The 19274-nt window shown below is 42.1% G+C and overlaps 1 protein-coding gene across 2 annotated transcripts; it reads right to left on the reverse strand.

Annotated features, from left to right (window-relative positions):
- Nucleotides 1-1739: 1739 nt before the first annotated feature.
- LOC117269947 (3-hydroxy-3-methylglutaryl-coenzyme A reductase-like) lies at nucleotides 1740-15681 on the reverse strand. Of its 2 annotated transcripts, none has more exons than XM_033647308.2 (19): nucleotides 15565-15681; nucleotides 14808-15011; nucleotides 14594-14705; nucleotides 14399-14486; nucleotides 13029-13113; nucleotides 12801-12906; nucleotides 12558-12664; nucleotides 12352-12471; nucleotides 12109-12242; nucleotides 11728-12014; nucleotides 11453-11604; nucleotides 8984-9178; nucleotides 8686-8844; nucleotides 8442-8599; nucleotides 7727-7832; nucleotides 7446-7616; nucleotides 7148-7288; nucleotides 5548-5706; nucleotides 1740-2262 (listed from the first exon to the last, which is right to left on the reverse strand). In XM_033647308.2, exons 2-19 carry the CDS (start codon nucleotides 14967-14969, stop codon nucleotides 2020-2022), a joined length of 2685 nt encoding a protein of 894 aa, XP_033503199.1. In that variant the 5' UTR covers nucleotides 14970-15011; nucleotides 15565-15681; the 3' UTR covers nucleotides 1740-2019. The 2 variants fall into 2 exon arrangements, with proteins under 2 accessions (XP_033503199.1, XP_033503200.1); XM_033647309.2 differs by having other exon boundaries at nucleotides 1741-2262; nucleotides 11453-11601.
- Nucleotides 15682-19274: the final 3593 nt, after the last annotated feature.

Genomic DNA, 19274 nt, shown 5'->3' on the forward strand with positions numbered 1-19274 from the left:
GCACATCCACCGGCAAAAGTCTGCTGGGACCTCCACCGGCAAATGAACAGGGAGCTACAGGTGCTTGCAGATCGGGGGATGCCAAACACTGTCCATCTGCACACACCGCCATGACAGAGCTGTGTGAAAATGGCCATAGTTTAACATTAGTGGCCGTACACATGCCGCCTTTTTTGCATGCTCACATTCGTTGTTTTCAATGAGGACGCACGCTCAAACGCCAGAGCGCCTATTTTGCAGGGCATGATGGCTGCACCCTGAGATAATGCAGCAGTGCACACCACGTCATGTGACAAGGAGCAACCAATCACAGCTGACAGGATTTCATGTAAACAGGCTATGATACAGTGCTTGTTAAGGTTGCTCTTGAAAGCTGGCCAGGAAAAGACAGAAGTAGCGACCTCGCGTTTTCCAGGCGGTTAAAGACGCCGCATGTGTACGTCCCGTTAGACAGCCACTGTCATCTTCAAATGTGAACTTTTATTACACAAACAGCGCTGTGATTAGGGTCGGGTACTTTTAACGACACCATCGTAGGTACTGCCAGTTACAGAATCATGTTAAATCAATCAGCGCCAAATTTCGGTACCTAAAAGCGCTCCTAGGTGAGAACGCCAGGAGATGGAAGAACTGCAAAGCACCTTGAAGGCCACGGAGGTTTTCCAGCTTTGGTGCACTTTGCGTTGGAGACAATGGAGCTCTGCTGAGCCGCGGGGTTCAGACAGGAAGTGGAAGCACGGTAAAGGGAAAAATGCTGGAAAGCCGGCTATAGAGCTCCGTCAGCTGCCGAGCAAACCAGAATTATCGCTTTAAAGGTTTATCTGGTCTATTTTCTTTTCTAATGTAGAAACAGCCTCGTATCACTGTCGTTTGTGATCATGATTTTTAAATTACGTAGGGTACCTCCACATATTTGTCACTTACGTCTAAACAGAGAGCACGTAGACAGAGACGCTCTGTGTCGGATCAGAAAAGTGCAGAGGAGCAAAATCACATGCTGACTGCAGCTTACTCAAAACTACTTTTTTGTTATTACAGTAAAGTACCAAGAAAATGTACTCCTGGGTAACAGACGGCACTGGACGCAAAGAGGCATCAGAGTGCACCAGCGCAAGCTTCATGGATGACGTATATCCTGCAGCTTCGACTACTGTCATACGCCGTCTTCTCGTTTCAGAAACAACCTTATTCTTTAAACGTTGAGAACTAAATTATATTTAGTAAGTCGAACAGTGTGTCTCAGCAACATGATCAAGAACAACTGCGCCAAAACACACTGGAGTGAGGCTTTAACTCAGGAACGGTCCTGCAACACTGATTTAGTACGACATACATTCAGGCAGAACGTTGGCATCTTAAACTCAAGCAAACATCACGAGCAACTCTCCAGCGAGCTTTTGGCAACAGCAGAGATCTCAGACAAATCTTGTCGCAGCAGTCTGAAGATCTCACTTCATGCGTTACAGATGAGAAAAGGTGACAAATGTTAATCTGGAAGTTTTGTCTTTCCACTGTGTGTTAGGAGAAGCCGTTTGCTTTTGGCCGTACGAGGCACAGAATACTCGACCGAGACTTTGCAGCACAGAGGATTTAACCAATCCAAACCCCATCAATAATTCACAGCTGTCTGTAAGATCAGTGCCGACAACACAAACACGACTGCAACGATCAGCTGCAGACAAATGGCACAGATAAGGAACCTCACATGTCACATGTCAACCTGAAGAGTCTGCAGTCAGTGGGGCGAGAGACAGACGCACGCACGCACGCACACGCGCGCGCACGCACACACACACACACACACACACACACACACACACACACACACACACACACACACAGAACTCACGCTGTGGTCTGAATATCAGATTATTAGTCTTCCACGTCTGGATGTCCCACAGCACTCCCTTCAGAAACACGTCATTAGGAGACGATTCAGTCCTCTCAGTTCTCACCGTCAAGTTTGCTTTGTTTGTTCACGTCTGGCCGACTCTGAAGACGGGCCGTCGTCATCTTCTGTCACGCAGCTGTCTCCGACTTTGACGAAGGTTTTTCTGACGGGTTTATTTCACATCTGGCAGACATCGACGCCAGTGAAATATCTGACCTGTTGTGGGTCATGTGGCTTTTGACAAGATGTCCGGCAGCGAGGGCGGCCATCAGGGAGAGCTCGCCTGCCAGCACGGTGGCACAAACCACACGGGCCAGCTGCCGAGCATTCTCTCCTGGCTGGCTGGAGCTGGTGCCCTGGACACCGAGCATCTGGAGACACAGATAGAAAACAGTGTTACTAATCTCATCAGACTTCAAGTCCAGCAGGTTTATGCTTCCTCATTCATCAGCTGTGTTAAACATTCAGTCCCTGCAGGGTCATCACTAGGGTTGGGTACCGTTCATAATTGAATTGATACAGTACCGGTACCTGGAATTCGGTACCGGTACCAAACGGTACCTTATTTCGGTACTTTTTAACCCTATGGGCCCTAGGCCTTTTTGGGGTATTTTTACTGCCTTTACTTTTAAGCTCATATCACAGTCATTATAAAGGCTACATACACATGCTATATCTTGGGTTTGTTTTTTTTTTTCAGGACAATCTGGGCTATGTCCTATTCCATGTCCTACTATGTGCCTGTTTTTTATATTAATTTTTATAATCAATGAAAAAAAAACAAATCTGTGTGACTAAATTCTTATATGTTTACATGTATCTCACCATAGCAAGTTGGAAGTTGACATATTCTGCCATATATGAAGAGAGGAGACTCTCTGGAATCTGGCAATATAAGAACCATGATGCTGGGACATTCTGTCACTTCACAGTTGTCCAAAACATGTGGTTTGTGCCAGGCGGACATGATTGACAGTATTTTTTCATTATTGCAAGAAATTCCATTGACTCATTCACAAGTCAAAAATGTGTTTTATCTGAAAGAAACATGAAATATTTACATCTAAGATCACAGAAAAATAGTCAACCAAGTGCAATGATGTCCTCCAAGATAATATTTGTTCAATTTGTCTCAATTTGACATTTAGGGCATTGGTGGGGGGGCACGTGTCCCCCTAAATGTATTTGGTGACTACGGCCCTGTCATGCATGCATAATTAGGCTGCAGTTGTCTGGGTGCGCAAAGGTGAAGTGGCTGGTCTTGTCATACAAAGTTTGATGGAGTGTCGACTGGACAATATGGAGATATTTGCATCTTGAAAGCCGGACTACAAATGTGGATAGACAGGGAGAAACACACGCAAGCCTAAGACGTGGTAAGATACGATATTCCTCACTATATGAAGTGACTGATAACAAGATCTGTATAATGGATTGTAAAGAAATTTGTCAGGTTTTTATTTTGTAGACAATTGATCTGGATTTATAGCGTGATGGGATGACAGCACAATGATGTGTGTGGTCCTGCGCTTTCATGTGATATGCGTGGCATTTCTGTGCGAGCCTGCATTCGCGAGTAATCCATCTAAGAGTAATGTGTGTGCAAAGCTGTATGAAAGCTCTGTTATACATAATTTTAGTGTAATTTTTCGCTGTGAAAACATTGGATTAAAGCTACAATTCTGCTGTTTCCGCTGATATGCGTGGCTTCTCGCTATGACGCACGGTCACGGAGAAAATCCACAGAGAAGAACGGGTGTGAATTTGGACGCACTATGCGTCGTTCGAGCCCATAGGGCCACTTCTCAGTTTCAACATTTTATTAAAAACATTTAGGAACAGTGCTGCACGTTAACTTTTGTCTGCACATTTTTTTTGTCGCCATTGTTGCTGAGTCTGAGGTGCGAGTCATGCGCTCTCGCTCCGCCTCCACCTCAGGTACCGAAATTTGGCACCGATTCATTTTAAGTGAATTGGTACTTGGTAGTACCGACGTGAATCGGTACCAAGTACAAAAAGTACCAAGTTTCGGTACCCAACCCTAGTCATCACGGCCTCCTGCTCTCTAGCAACAGCGTCTGTCACGTGTCTGAGCATCACTGATGAATTACATGTCATCTGAGTGATTGAAGCACCAGTCAAAGATTAACAGGGTATTGAGAAATCCAGACGGTATGATTTTCAGTACCGTCATAAATACAAGCACTCCTCTCGTTATCAAACTCATTGTATGTAGTGCACAGCTTGCGCCACCAGAGGTCAGTCTGTGGTCTCTACTGATGGAGCAGGCAGCTGAGCTAAAAGACGCTGCAACACAGAGTGATCCAGGAATAGTGCCCAGGCCACGGTAACTGCATTAGCAGTGCGTGTGGGGTTTTGTTTTTTTTGGGTGCCCAGGACTGCAAACAGCCTGCCAGCAACGACCAGAAGGGACCAACACGTTTTCTACATCTGACTCAGTGAATTAAGGGTTTGTTTCGATCAAAACAGAGATGGTGATTGTTGGAACAGCGGACTAACTGGATGAGTAACAGGAAAAAAGTGTACAGTTGTATTTCTCAGATGTTAACATTGCATTCCCTAACATTCTGTGAGTTTCTATTGTGTTTTTTATTCGATTGAAAAAGCTAAGAGAGCTGGCAGAGAGTAGCAAACTAACTGGGCCGGGGGCCGAATGTAGCGCCGCACACTCATACCGTAACGTACCGTATACCCCGATGAAATTTAGGAACGGTATACAGGTATGAGAAATTAGACACCGCCCAAGCCTAGTCTGTTTTGGAGAGAAAGAGACCACTGAAGATAATTCAGCTCCCAGTAAAAACTCATGGACGTCTGGGTCTCAAGTTATCAGAAAAAAAAAAGGTGAGCACACATTAGCAGGAGCTGGGCGTGTAGGCGAACAGAGTCGGAGAAACACTAATTTTTAACGTGAAACTAGGGCTGGTATAATACTGAATTTTCACTACACAATTACACCAATAGAAACAAATAGAAACAAACATAAAAATAAATACTTCTACTTAAAATAATACTACCAATAATGCTATCAGTCAAAGTTTGTTTTTCTTTGTTTATTGTGCATTTTGTCTCTTTTTTGGTGAATAAATTACATCAAAAATACGAGTGTTTGTAGTTGGAGAAAAAGCGAGAATGGAGAGACACCGAAATGATTCAAGAAGCACTGGATTATTTACACGGTGCATTATTAACACGATATTATTCATTTTTTGAAAATGACGGTTATTGTTAAAACCAGTCTACCGCGACACTCCTGCGTAAAACTGCAATATTCTGTGTTACGTGTTTAAATCGCCAGGTCTGTTTATGGGATAACTCAGCTCCCGGTAAAAACCTCCTGAACAATTAACACCACAGGAATCCTAACCAGGAGAAACTGACTGCAACGACAGCATTGCTCATGAGACCCATAAAAATTAAATATTGTACAGTTAAAGAATTTTTTTCCCAGCATTCCTCTGGTGTACAATCAATGGATTTATAAAATAAAGGACTAAACAGCTTGTTTGTTATTTTCACTTAAAAAAAACTTTCATTCATTTTGTGACTTTAAACTAGAGTCAGTTGAAAAATAAATAACCAAATAATGAATCATAACTTGTCCACTTGTGTAGAGTAAACACAGGTGACATTACCTGCAGACAGGCCTGCTGTGGAGGCAGGTTGGTGCCTCCTCCCACAGTGCCCAGCTCTATGGAGGGCATGGTGCAGCTGATGTACAGGTCCTCCCCGTCTGGACCAGCAGCCTCCATCTGAGTGATACAGTTGGAGCTCCCCACGGTCTGAGCCGGGTCCTGAAACAATACAGCAACATCACTCAGGGGGTGAGGTGATGCACAGCAGGCTTTGCGAGTATCACATCAGGATAATTAGAAATCCAGATGGTGGGATTTAAACACCGTCAGAAATGCCGACATTTCTCTATTGAACTGATACAGAGACGCTGTATTGAGGTGATGTAGTGCACAGCATGTGCCACCAGAGGTCACTACTGTCAGAACAGGCAGCTGAGTTAGTTCGATTTTTAGATGCATCGAGATTCTGTCTTGAATGATGCGAGCATCGATGTGGAAAACTCATAATCGATTTTAATTTTATATTTATTTTTCAAATTATCTTAACTCCTCAACCATTCACGCTACTATATTACAGTAGTGACGTCATTACCTGTGAAGGAGGGAAGTGAGCACAGCAGGAGGAGAGTGACAACTGACGAGGAGAGTTTTAGTGGAGTTTGGGTGGCGTTTTCTTTGTAAATAATATTTAGTGTTGTAAAAACAACAGTATCTGTGGTTTTTTGAGAGCTTTTTTATGCCGAGTTTTTGGCCGTGTTTTCACCATAGTTCGTAGTTTTGCCATTGTTTGTCTTTTTTGCAATAGTTGGTGTTTTTATAGTTCATAGATAGTTATAGTCAGTTATAGTTTTGTAAATACTGGAGGAGAAATGTCAAGGAGGTCGACGAGGGACAGGAGAATCCCGTTGAGATTTGTGGACGAGGAGGATGGACTGGTGAAGTGTATCATCTCAACCACAGTAATTAACAGAGTTTGTATGCACTATGTATTCCCAGTTTTATTACAATAACTTTTTTCAATATCTAGTGTAAATTTTCTTACTGGCTTGTTTTAGAATCGAGAATCGTTTTATAATCGAAATTGTTGCCCTCAGAATCGGAACTGAATCAAATCGGGAGGTGCCTAGAGATTCCCACACCTACTAGGTACTGCAGCTGCTCTTCAAAAATTATGCACCGCTGCATGCAGTATGCACACAATCGGGACTTGCATTATACCCTGAACTTTGTCCCCCTTGCTGTTATACTGTTACCTTGGAGACTAAACAAACTCCACGTACTGAGCTCGCCAGAGACGGAGATCAAGCTGGAGAGATCTGCAGCTGACTTCTACTTTGTAATGTGTGTTTAACTTTATAGTTATAACTGCACAGATATAGTTATACATGGTTATTTTTAATACTTATGTCCTGTTGTTGTTTGTGACATTCACTTAAACACCTGGCATCAGAGAGACAGCATGGACATACTGCATGTTTCACATCTGAATGAAATAAGGATTTATTCCAGCTTAACCAGAGCTACACCAGGAAGAAGTGCCATTTCGCCTTTTTAACATATTGGTGTGATTTTTATCTTCCTTCTGAATCATCTGGATTTTTTTCACGTTGTTAGTAAAATGCAGAAATTGAAGACTTAAAAACACTGAGTGATCATTTACCTGTCCACAGGCGATGTAGATGGCTGCTACAATGTTGGCAGCATGAGCATTGAAGCCCCCGATACTGCCGGCCATGGCCGAGCCCACCAAGTTCTTGTTGACGTTCAGCTCCACCAGAGAAGTCGTGCTGCTCTTCAGCACCTACGGACACATTCATGGGTGGTTGTAGTGAGAAATGAAGTAATTAAATAATCTGTGAGCTGATGCCTGATACAGGACTGGTTTTAGCGAGCGAAGAGGTAAATCCACTGTTACAACTTCAATACAGACAGAGGAGTTTAGTTTTAGTTGTCTTTACCTCTCTGACCACCTTGGCAGGGATGGTGGCCTCACACACAGCAGACTTTCCTCGGCCCACGATCCAGTTAATGGCAGCAGACTTCTTATCAGTGCAATAGTTGCCACTGACCGACAGCACCTCCACGTCTGGATGCTGCTGCTTGAGTCTCTGCAGCGCTTGCTCAGTCCCCTGAGGAGAAACAGCACACACAGACACTTTTCAGTATCTACAGCTCTGCAGATACAAGGCAGGAGCAAAAGTTGCATTTAAATCGACTGCTGTGCAACATTTGGTCGTACCTTGGAGAGCATGTTCATGCCCATGGCATCTCCTGTCTGAGACTGGAAGCGAATGTACAAGTTCCTCCCGGCTAAGCCCACCAGCAGCTTCTCCAGACGAGCAAACCTGCAGAGAGCAAAAGTTCATTCATGATCTGCACCTCCTCCAAAACTATGATAACATTTTACAGACCAAATCACCATGATGTCACACTAACAACAACAATCATTAACGGGCTGACAACTGACTTAAACTGTTGAGAGATGTGAAATCTGCAATCTTGTTTATTTCTGTTGTCGTTTTCAGCCTTAACTGTTGAGTTTTAAGACAGAGTTTCACACAAGTGTTCGACCTATCTGACATTTCTGTGCTTATTTTATGTGCTGTGCTGCTTCGCTATCGTCTTTGATAAAACTAATCTACTGGCACAGAAACTAAGCAACGTGCTGCTTGTGGAAGGGGGCCGCAGCAAAACATATTTTAGTCACCTGAAAAAATCTATACCAGTCACAGTGAACACTAGGCTGGGGTTTTGTGGAATAAATGCAGTTGCTGAATATGACTGTACTTAGAGCAGGCCTCTTCTCAACTGGTTCACGATGGAGCCGATGAAAGCGCACAGGAGTCAAGTGGACTGTAACTATTTTGTGTGCGGTTAGATCCACAACTGAAACGACCGCTGTCCTGTTTTTGGCTGAGTAAGTGAGTGCTTTGTGTCACAGCGTTTCCACCGACCTGCTGGTCATGTCGAAGGCCTCTTTGATGATGCTGAATCCGTCCGAGGTCTCCAGCCAGACTTTGACCTCTGCCGCCCGACACGCTGAGGGCAGCCTCACCACAGGCCCCCTGGTCATGCTGTCAGCGAGGATCCTGCTGCGGCAACCCCCGCTCAGCTGGACAGGAAGAGAGAACAGAGTCAGAACAACACGTATATACACACACAGTAAACAACAGCTACAGCCAGACATCCCTCACTTACAGAAAGCGCCCTGCATCCTCTGTTAGTGCTGGCTACCAGGCAGCCCTCTGTGGTCGCTAAGGGAATGTAAAACTGCTTCTCATCCAACAGGAGAGGACCAGCCACTCCAACTGGCACCGGCATGTAGCCGATGACATTCTCACAGCAAGTGCCCATCACCTACAGGGCAACAACACAGACTCAATAAACACAACGCAGCAGCTGCAACATGAACATAAACATTTTATCTGTTGAAAATTTAGAAAATCAATGTAGATCAGACGCCACAGAATGTGAAAGAGGTCCATGCTGCCGGTACCTTAGTGTAGTCGTAGTCCTTATAAGGCAGAGACGCCAAAGCGGAGACAACAGGCAGTTTGGGTGACAGCATTTCCCTCCTGATGGCCACACCCCTCTCCGGACTCTCCAGGACAGATTCCAGTTTATAGTTCAGGATGTTACGTGAGGTCACCAGGTTCATCACCTCTTCATTGCTCAGACAACGGGCGCCCCTCTGGAAAGCAACACAAGCAGACCGGTGAGTTCTCAAACCGCCAGACTTTCAGACAACCTTTTAAGTCCTTCTTCACGCATTATTTTTTTATTTAAGGACAAAGCAAATAATTCATTTCCAAATTTAAATACTTATCAAACATCAGTTAATGGTGTGACCGTGTCTCTTTTTAGTGAGGGGTTACTTATCACACTTTTTAGGCATAACTGTATAAAATCCTCAACAAAACATCTGAAAGGAGCACAGGGAAACGACGCCAGCTGGACCTCAAGTTTCACTTTCACCACTCTACCTGGTGAGCTCTGGTCAAAATATTAGGGATGCACCAATTGTGAAATTCTGAGCACAAATGAGCACAAATTCAGTCATACCAACTTTTGTGACCACCTGAAAAATAACCGTCTTTCACACGAAAATAGGCCTGTTGTGATATGTGATAAGTTGGTTAATTGCACGGTAAATTTAAAAAGGGAGATGGTAACTTTTCCGGCCGCGACTAATTGCCGTATTCATGCGTGTTTGTTTTCCCTCGTGTCTCTCCACCAAAGAGACGGGACGACAAGAGCGTTCACTGCCGTGCATCGTCTGGCAGCCAGGTGAGTTGGTTCATTAGCGTAATGAACAGACGGAAAGCTCTTGTCATCAAGTGTTTTTGTCTCTGTGGGGGGGCGGGGCTATGGGCCCCACACACACACACACACACACACACACACACACACACACACACACATACACATACACACAGTGGGATCTTCATGAGGGGGAGACGAGGCGGAGAAAAAAAAACAGCTGAATGTAAGAGAAAGACATGGAAGTCGTTCCTAAACCAAATGCCACGGACCCCTGTGTGGGAGTGTTTTGGATTTAAACCAAATGACAGAGGGGAGCCCAGTAATGTGGATGAGCTGGTGTGCTGGGTTTGTTCTAAAACCATCTCAACAAAAAGAGCGAATACGGCCAACTTACCTGCACACCTGACAGTGAGAGACTGACAGACTATTATTTTGTATTTATAAGGTCTTTATTTATTTATTTATTTTGGATAATTATATTTTCTTTTTTTTTTTGCATTCGTAAATATTCTTGTTAAATAAATGTTAATTTCTCTTTTAAAGGGTGTACTTGCATCATTATGCCTTTACCATTATATAAGTTTAAAAAATGGTCTAAAAACAGCAAAATTACAACAATAATAAAAATGGTCTTAAAAGCACAATATTACGCAATATTATCGCTTATCACAATAATTTCTGATGCAATTAATCGCCCAGCAAAATTTGTTATTGTGACAGGCCTACACGAAAAACTACTTTTTAAAATAACTGCTTCAATATACATCGCATCTCTCTCTCTAATAATATTTATTATATATTTTTTATCTTTATTAAAACAAATTTCTCCTTCAAACAGCTGAATTTCTTCAAGTTTCTCTCCAAAACTACATTTTACAAGATTACCATGAACACATCATGAGAACATTATAACTAAACATCGACCAATACTTTGTTTTACTGAATAGAGCTTGAAAGCATCATATTGTGACTCAATGCAACCTCCATTAGCAAATAGTTTCAGCCACCAGCTGATAGTGAGTTTACGAAGTCTTTGTCGTGACGGCGTCTCAGGGAAGATCTCTGATTGTCCCAAAAATGTTGTGTGACACAACAGAAAAGCATCTGCCACTGCCATCGGTCAAGATCATCTTATTTGCAGATAGGTCGATGGCAGACAACAAGCCGAATACCGCCTGATACTAGGGCTGCAATGATATAAGGTTTTCACGGTATGGTAACAGTCGCAGGCAATGTCGCAATTTCATGGTATTCAAGAATCTGTATTGTCAGTCAAAATGACCCATAAAGGAGTTAAAACGGAGGGGTTATTTTGGGTTACACCAAACATATTATCACTATATTTGAAATTACACAAACACTTTTTAATGGAAGTATGTGTTATAAGTCTCCCTTTTGAAAATAACTAAAATTAAGTTGAGATTTTCTGTCCAGTTTCATTTCTTTCCCCTCAATATCACAGATAAGCAAATGCACATAGTACAATAACCATCAGCGTTTATATCACGGTATACGTTGAGACTGGTGAACCGTTCCAACACTTGTCAATTCCACTGTTCAGCTGATAAATCGGTGCACCCCTTCAAACTATACGGCAGCATTATGTGGTTCATTTGAAGGACTTTTAAAATGTTTTAAACACCTTGTGCAAACCCTGTAAAGAGATCTTCTGTAAGGATTTCCATCTGCTCTGGCAGCTTACCTGAGGATCTGAGAGGATGGCCATGCATTCTTCCAGCGGCCGCACCTCTGAGTTACTTTGAGGAACATGAGGTGTCGGAGCAAAAGAGTCCCCAAAATGTGGAACACAGGGGCCGTTCTCCACCGGGGCTGCTGGAGGCTGTGTTGCTTCTGCTGTGGAGGAAACAGGAGAGACAAAAGTCACGCTACACAACAAGACAGTTACATCAGAGTTTTTGTTTTTCCATCTGTGAGTTCCGACGTTACAAAGCTAGCAGGGCCAATTATAATCCTCACCCTTCTCTCTGAACGATGTGTCAGCCTCGGGGGAAAGTTGAGAGTCTGAGACAGCTGGTGAAGCACGGCTGGTTGCTAAGGTAACGTTCATGGCCGTGTGGGGTTTCAGGGCTGGGAAGTCTCTCCTGCAGCAGTCTCCTGCCAACCTCGGCTTCTGGGTCGTGGGAGAGCTGATAATGGGACTCATGAGGGACAGGGAGGACTCGGCTTCCGTTTGCTCAAAGAAGACGTACTTCACAGCGAGCAGCAGGGCGAGACCGAGAGTTATCACCTGCTCCAGGTCCATACTGGTGGGAGGTGAGGGGAAGACATGCATCAGTGAGTTAATGCACAGGAGTCAATAACAGGCAAATGTATTTATGGACGGAGCGGTGCGTTTACCTGGTGAGCTTCAGAGGCCACACGGTGCCACCAGAGTCCAGTCTCTTCGCTATGGGCCCCTCCGCCGAGCGGTTATGACCTGGATGCTCAGCTGCTAGTCGAGTGTGAGCATGAACCAAGGCCAGGCCCAGAGACTGAGGAGGACATCATGTAATAGATATCTCAGTTAGATCATTACAAGCTTCATTAGTCTTATTTCAAAAGGGTCCACATTTTAAAACTGTTTTGTTTACAGCTTCTCACCATGATGATTTTAACCCTCTGGGTCACAGGGTTGGGCTTGTTGTCCTCTTCTTCAGCCAGCACACGGGCAAAGTGACTCAGCTGCCAGATCGGACGGCCCTCACGACTTTCCCTGGAGAGCTATACACACAGACATGCAGCATGAGCGTGCAGAGAATTCATTTTAGACTGTAAATCTCCCACACATTACATATCATAATCCTTACCTCCAGGACCAGGGACACACATGCAGGGAAGAAGGTCATGAAGACAAAGTAATTGGCGAGGACAGACATACAGCCAAAACAACACATGATCTCTAATTGAGGCACACCTGGAAAACAATCGAAGATAGTGATGATTTAATATTCCACTCAATTCGACACAGAACATTTAATGTATTAATATGAGAGGGTAAGGGTACATAGCTGTCACCATTTTGGAGGAAAACGGTTATGACTGTTTCTCACCTGACATTGTGCCAATCCCAATGACCAGACACTCCACCAGAGCATCCAGAGTAAAGGTGGGACCCAGGATGGCCATGCCCTGGGAGATGTTCTCCCTCACCTCCTCCTATACACAACACACGGACAACAGCACACAGTCATTAACACCCCAACAACATCCTGTGAATCAACAGATCTTATTTCAGTCACAGCTCACACGTACACCAAAACAAGTTGTGTGTGGCGTACCTGAGAGTTTGAGCTGAGTGCAAATTTGGCCAATGCACAGGCTTTGGACAGGTCAATGAGCAGGAGGAAGAACGGCAGGGCTTCACTGCAGGGGGAAGAGACAAATATTATTTCACTGCAGAGGTCTGACTACATTGTTGAGAAGCCAAAGACTTCAACAAGTGACAGTGGCAGTCTTGTGAGTCAAAGTGTCCTCTGTCACAATGTTAGAGTTCTATCTAGTGGTGTTTTGTTATATCACCACTGAATAAAAAGACTCATGATTATCTGACAGAGCTGCACACCTCTGATTTTAGCATCATGTCTCTTTAAAATACACACTGATTGATTGAGAGATCTGCAGTAAGTTTTAACCTGAATCTGTAATCTTTACTCCCAGCTGCCAAGAACTGACCACCAACTTGAATGCAAATCATTTTATCCATTTTATCTCACTGCTATACTACTTATCTTTTGTTCTCCTACTGTATCCACACTGTGGTAACTGAGGTAAAGCCTAGTTCACATTACATGATTTTCACCGCGATTTTGACGTCGCAGAGGATCTTGAGAGCCACCTTGGGTCAGAGGTGAGTCGGCAGATAGTCTGCCACGACAAGCCCTCATGTGTGAACAAGCCTACGAGCAAGTCGCCCCCTCGTCTGTGACTGGGACTGGATATCTGGCATGCTAGAAAACTGTAGAAGACTGACATGACTGACAAAGAGCATCAGCCAATGAGAGGCGGGATACATCCCACGTCAGCATGCAGGAGGACGGAAGAAATGTGAGGAGGACAATCCGCAGGGTTTTTTTTTGGGCTTAAAGCAGAGTTGCTTATTTGGGCTTGCTCTCTAAACGTCACCATTCTCTATATATATATCCGTGGCTTCTTTTGGGCTTGTTTCCATAGCCCTGGTTGCTTGTTTCTCTCCCAAGATCTGGCAACACTGACAAGCAACAACAACAATGGCGGCGTCCACAGGATCATGGGGAGCGTGTTGTGTTTGGACCCAGGCCCTGGAGGTAGATCTGATTCCACACTGGGAAGAATATCCATGCCTTTACGATGTGTCGTCTCCAAGTTAAAAAACGTAGTTTGGTGATGTCACCACTCGGTGGAGAAATCTTGTGGTGTGCACACACAGGTCATAACACAATTGGCTATACTCCCGCTGACAGAAACACGTCACCAAGTATGAACCTCAAAAGATCACGATAGTCTCTGCGACGCAAAATCAGGGTGAAAATCGTGTAATGTGAACTAGGCCTAAGTTGACAGGACGAGACAATTAACCTTAACCACAAACTGGTAGACTCCAACAGCTAGTTTAAACTGGTAACAAGTCAATGACATGTCTACTGAAAAACTGTGCATGTGGAACACTTACTTTAGACCTGTTAGCTCTTTCCCAAAGAAGTGGATGACCACTGTACTGAAGACAAAGCTGGAAAACACTGTGAACAACCCTGCAATACCTGTAGGAAGACGGGATGTTGCCAATGTAAATATATTTCTATGGTAGAGGAGTGCTATATAAAGCTGTAGCCATGCTGAACAAGCCTTGACATCCTATTATACTGACCCAGTATATATTTGGACCCCAGTTGTCGCAGATTCTTGAACTGGAAATAGATATAAACAATGGCCATGCAGCGTGTGATTGTTAGGATGATTATGTCACTGCTGTGGATTTTCTGTAAAAGAAAAAACAAGCACAGCCACATGTTCTTGTTAGCACCTCTTGGGCATCACCTACTGTGTGTAAGAATGAGCTGCCACACCCACACCACACTCACCTCCTCGACTTTGGGGCACTCGTTCCAGGTGCACATCTGGTTGCTGGTTGCCAGGTTGTTCATAGACACCAGGCAGACGGTGAGAGCGAGGGTGCCCACTATTACCTCCCATGGGTGGGAGGCCACCAGCAGGCCATGGAGCCTGAACAGCCGTGCCAACATGGTCTCAGGGTGCCTTCCTGCTACCTAAGGTCACAGCCTAGCCTGATTAAAAAGAAGCATGTCAAGTCATTTACAATCACAGAGATAGCACGCGACATTAATTTACAATATTATGAGATACATGTTGCCACAAATTGTCGCTGCAATGTAATAAACAGGCAACAGCAATAGCAAATCAAAGCCTGACTGCTGTCTGTGTGGTTAGCTTATAGCTGTTAGTACCACAACATAGCCTCTGCTTGGTGGCTAGCTACCGTGAATGTTAAATTTCAAAATAACGATTAAGTTAATAAATATGTCGACTCGCCCACTCACTCTTTAATATGTATAAAGACAGGTAATATCCGCTACTGAAACGCAGGTGGTAGCCGCAGCTCACAATTGTAAGCTATCAGTTTGTGTTTTCGTTGTTAGCATTAGCTACATGTTAGCCGTTACCCACAGACCTTAAAGTTAGCATCGGTTAGCATTAGCTACATTAGCTGTCACACCCGGACTAACTGAAACAGCCGAGCACCAAGGTCACCTCGTCCTTCCGCATTTTATGAACACTCCAACTGATACCGAACAATAAAACCATCTTAAATTCACCTACTTTTAAATGTAAGCTTCTCCGGGCTCAGAGAGTTCGTCCCGTCATGACAAGGTCCCCTTTCACAGATCGCTTAGCTAGCTAACTTCATCCTGACGCAGCGACACTAACAAGGCGATGCGGAAATGTTGACGTCACGCTGCGTCACTTGATAGTGCGTCACGGGGCGTGGTCAGAGAGGAAGCAGTGGTGACGTCCTGAGCTGTCTCATGTTTTCTGGTGAGAGAAAGCATGGGAAAAGTTATAATAAATACAGTTTTAATACAAGTTTAAAGAAGTTTATAATAAAATATAACATAAAATGTATCTGATAAAGTTTATGTCAGAAAGATTCAAGCTGAATATTGATCATAAGTGTGATTCTGTGGACCGGAAAGAGTATTTCTCAGTTATTTCACTGTAAATGCACCAAAATATTTTGGATGGATGTGGCCAATTTTCTAAAAAGGAAACTAAATATACATTTTAAAATAAAAATGTTTAAATGTTAAAATGTGTAAAAACACGATTGAAAACAACATGTTTACAATACAACTTCTTATTATGTTTGGATAATTCCATATTCATGAGAAAACCAGAAACCAAACAGACTTTCCTGCACTTTATTAATGAATTTCAACAATACGGCACTATCTTATCTAATGTTAAGAATAAAAAAAGATCAAATAATTATTATATGATGCATATTACACAAACTCTGACATTATGAAATACAAATGTAATTAATAATAATAACAATAATAATAATTGTGATTTATAACAATAATCATTATTTTTAAATTATTATTTGTTCTTTTTTATTTTTGCCTTCTTATTTTGTGTTTTCTGTTGTCTTTATGTATTTGTTTTTACTTTTGCACAAGAAAAGAGTTATCAAAGAAAGTTGAATGTGAAGAAACTCAGAGAGAAAAATAATGACATTACACTTTAAAAACATTTATTTTTAATGCGATTTTATCAGGCTATGGATATATAATTAAAAATGTACAATAATACAATATTTATTATTTTTATTAGTTTGTTTTTAGTTTAGTTTTCTGTTGTCTATGTATCTGTTTGTACATTTGTAAATTAACTTTTACATAAGAAAAGAAAGTAAAACAAAAGGTGAAGGTGAAGAAACTCAGAAAGGCAAAAATAATGACATTACATTTTTCAAGACTTTTATTATTTCTATGCAATTTAATTAGGCTTTGATATTCAATAAAGTATTATAAAACTTTATTGTTATTATTATTAGGTCTTTTTTGTGTTTTGTGTTGTCTATATGTGTCTGTTTGCAAATCAACTTTTGCAAAAAAAGAAAGTAAAAAAGGTGAAGGTGAAGAAACTCAGAAAGAAAAAATGACATTACATTTTTCAAAACTTTTATTTATTTTCAATACATTTTTTTTTGGGCTATTTTGCCTTTAATGGACAGGACAGGTAAGCGTGAAGGGGGGAGAGAGAGAGGGGATGACATGCAGCAAAGGGCCACAGGCTGGATTTGAACCCGAGGCGCTGCGGCAACAGATATATATATATATATAGATATACAATGTTATATACATGTTAGGGATGCAAGATATTGGATTTTTTGCTGATATCCGATATGCTGTTATATAACAAGTTATTTGGCTGATAACTGATACTGATACTGATATATCCACTTTTTCCCTCTCCTAATTTCATTAATCATCAAGTCTCTCCTGTAGTGGAAGAAACATTATATTATACATACTCTTATCATGACGGCCCACCAGCAGATGGAGACATGAAATAAAATACTTTTCAATGTATGTGATATTTATTCAATGTGTAAAATAAGATAAAGCATGCTGGCTGATTCTGATCGTTCATTTCAAAGCCAGTATCGGACGATCCCAAGGAAATGCTGATATTATTGTGCATCCCTAATATATATGTATACAGTAATATATTTTGGGAAAGTTCATATAGGTTACAGATAACTAAAAAAACTTTGACTCTCTGAGGAGTCAGACAGGTCGCAGTACTTTTTCAATAGAGCTAAATGAATGGAAAATAAAAGAATGAATGAATGAATGGATGGATAATACAATAACAGTTATGTGTAATTTAATTACATAATTTTGTTACATGTCACTAGTCAGTCTCCAACACTGACCACAAATATAATGTTATTTTATTTTTCATTATATTTCCTGGACTATTTTATGTCTCAGACGTATTTAATGAACATTGTTGACGGAGCCTGAGATCTAGGATTTTCATTTTGCCATCAACTGCTCCTCTGTAATTCATGTGCATCTGACACTAAAATATGAATACTTGATGTCATTATTATACATTATCTTGGATATCAAACTAACATCAAAATCTAGGGGGTTTGAAGTTCAAGTCATTCGCAATCACAAGTGACGACAATCTAGTTTTAAGACTTTAATTTATTTGTTCATGTTGTGGTCACATGGTTCATGTGGGATGTGGGTGGCTGAATAATTAGAATCATCTCTATTATTTATTTGTTTACACACATACAATGAATTTGGTTTTAAATTGCTCTCAATGTACAAAAGCACAGTTCAGTAACAGACAGATTCTCCATCCAGTGAATATCAACAAGTCTGTGCAGGACGAATTTTCATATTTGAGGCCTATGCAAACTACACCTGTTTGTTTCACTGTGCAGTCATCAAGCTGCTCTGCGCTCCTCATGGTGTGTTGATATTTGATTCTTATCTCAGTTCAGTTTAATCAAATGAAACATGCCCCTTCATTGTAAATAGGAAGTAGATAACGTTGGCTATATGGCTCCAAAGTTCAGACTTTTACAGTGTCACGCAGTTCCTTAGGGAAACACACAAAGCAGTATTTGGACTTCTGCAATAAAACACACCTTACACATAATGGTTTCACCCACACTCAGTGGTTCAAAGGTAAACTAGGTCTTAAGAGCCACAGGGAGCCACAGGCTAGTATATGGACATGACTTTTTTTTTTAACATCTTAATCACAATTTTTCAGTGTTAGTGTTGTAGGCCTAAAGAAATCCCTTCATTCTCCAAATGTAAAAATTTGAAGCCTACCTACCAAGTAAAAAACATGTTTTAACATTCCATCTAAATCTTCCTGGCACCTTTTCCTTGAAACTTTGCCAAACCTTGACAGCAGTAGCTCGTCTTGAGTCTCCCTAGCTGGTTAGCTATGGGTGCTAAATCCAAAAAAGTAAAGGCCTCATAATAAAATACAGAGTTTAGTAGTGCATGGACAGATTTGTTCGCTTTCACTGCCAGCTCTGCAGAGTTAAAGTAGTAAATGATCATAAATGGTGTCCTGCAGTCACCTTGTGGTAAAACAGATTAATGAATGCTCATTTAGACTATTAGTATAGACTAATTTAGACTTAACAGGCTATGTTACCTTCAAATATGTTTCTGTTTTTGGTCAAAAATGACAAGTAAAGGTTGCTGACTCTTTTGTTAGGGGAACCTAAGAGTTTGAAGCGGCTCAGCATGTGTGGTGAGGACTAAACTCAGTGACAGTAGAATCTGTAAAGTATGATCCTGGTGATGTAACAACGGCATGGAAACTATTCATACACACAGTATTTATTCTTTGCTGATAAAACATGGCAGTAACTACCAGTGCACTGACTTTAAATAGTCTTCAGGCAGTAAGAAGCCACTAGGGGTCCGCAGGTGCTCTGCTCCTTTCTCACTGTGGTGGCTTGAAAGATGAATTCACAGAGAGCA

This window comes from Epinephelus lanceolatus, chromosome 19, assembly GCF_041903045.1.
Source record: "Epinephelus lanceolatus isolate andai-2023 chromosome 19, ASM4190304v1, whole genome shotgun sequence".
Classification (NCBI taxonomy): Eukaryota; Metazoa; Chordata; class Actinopteri; order Perciformes; family Serranidae; genus Epinephelus; species Epinephelus lanceolatus.

Bases quoted from the DNA above. Each gene is read 5' to 3' on its own strand.
- LOC117269947 (XM_033647308.2), bottom strand. From the start codon at position 14,969: ATGTTGGCACGGCTGTTCAGGCTCCATGGCCTGCTGGTGGCCTCCCAC. The intron at 14,706-14,807 runs GTGAGTGTGGTG...TTTCTTTTACAG, and splicing joins AGTGCCCCAAAGTCGAGGAG to AAAATCCACAGCAGTGACAT. The intron at 8,845-8,983 runs GTACCGGCAGCA...GTTGCCCTGTAG, and splicing joins AGGACTACGACTACACTAAG to GTGATGGGCACTTGCTGTGA.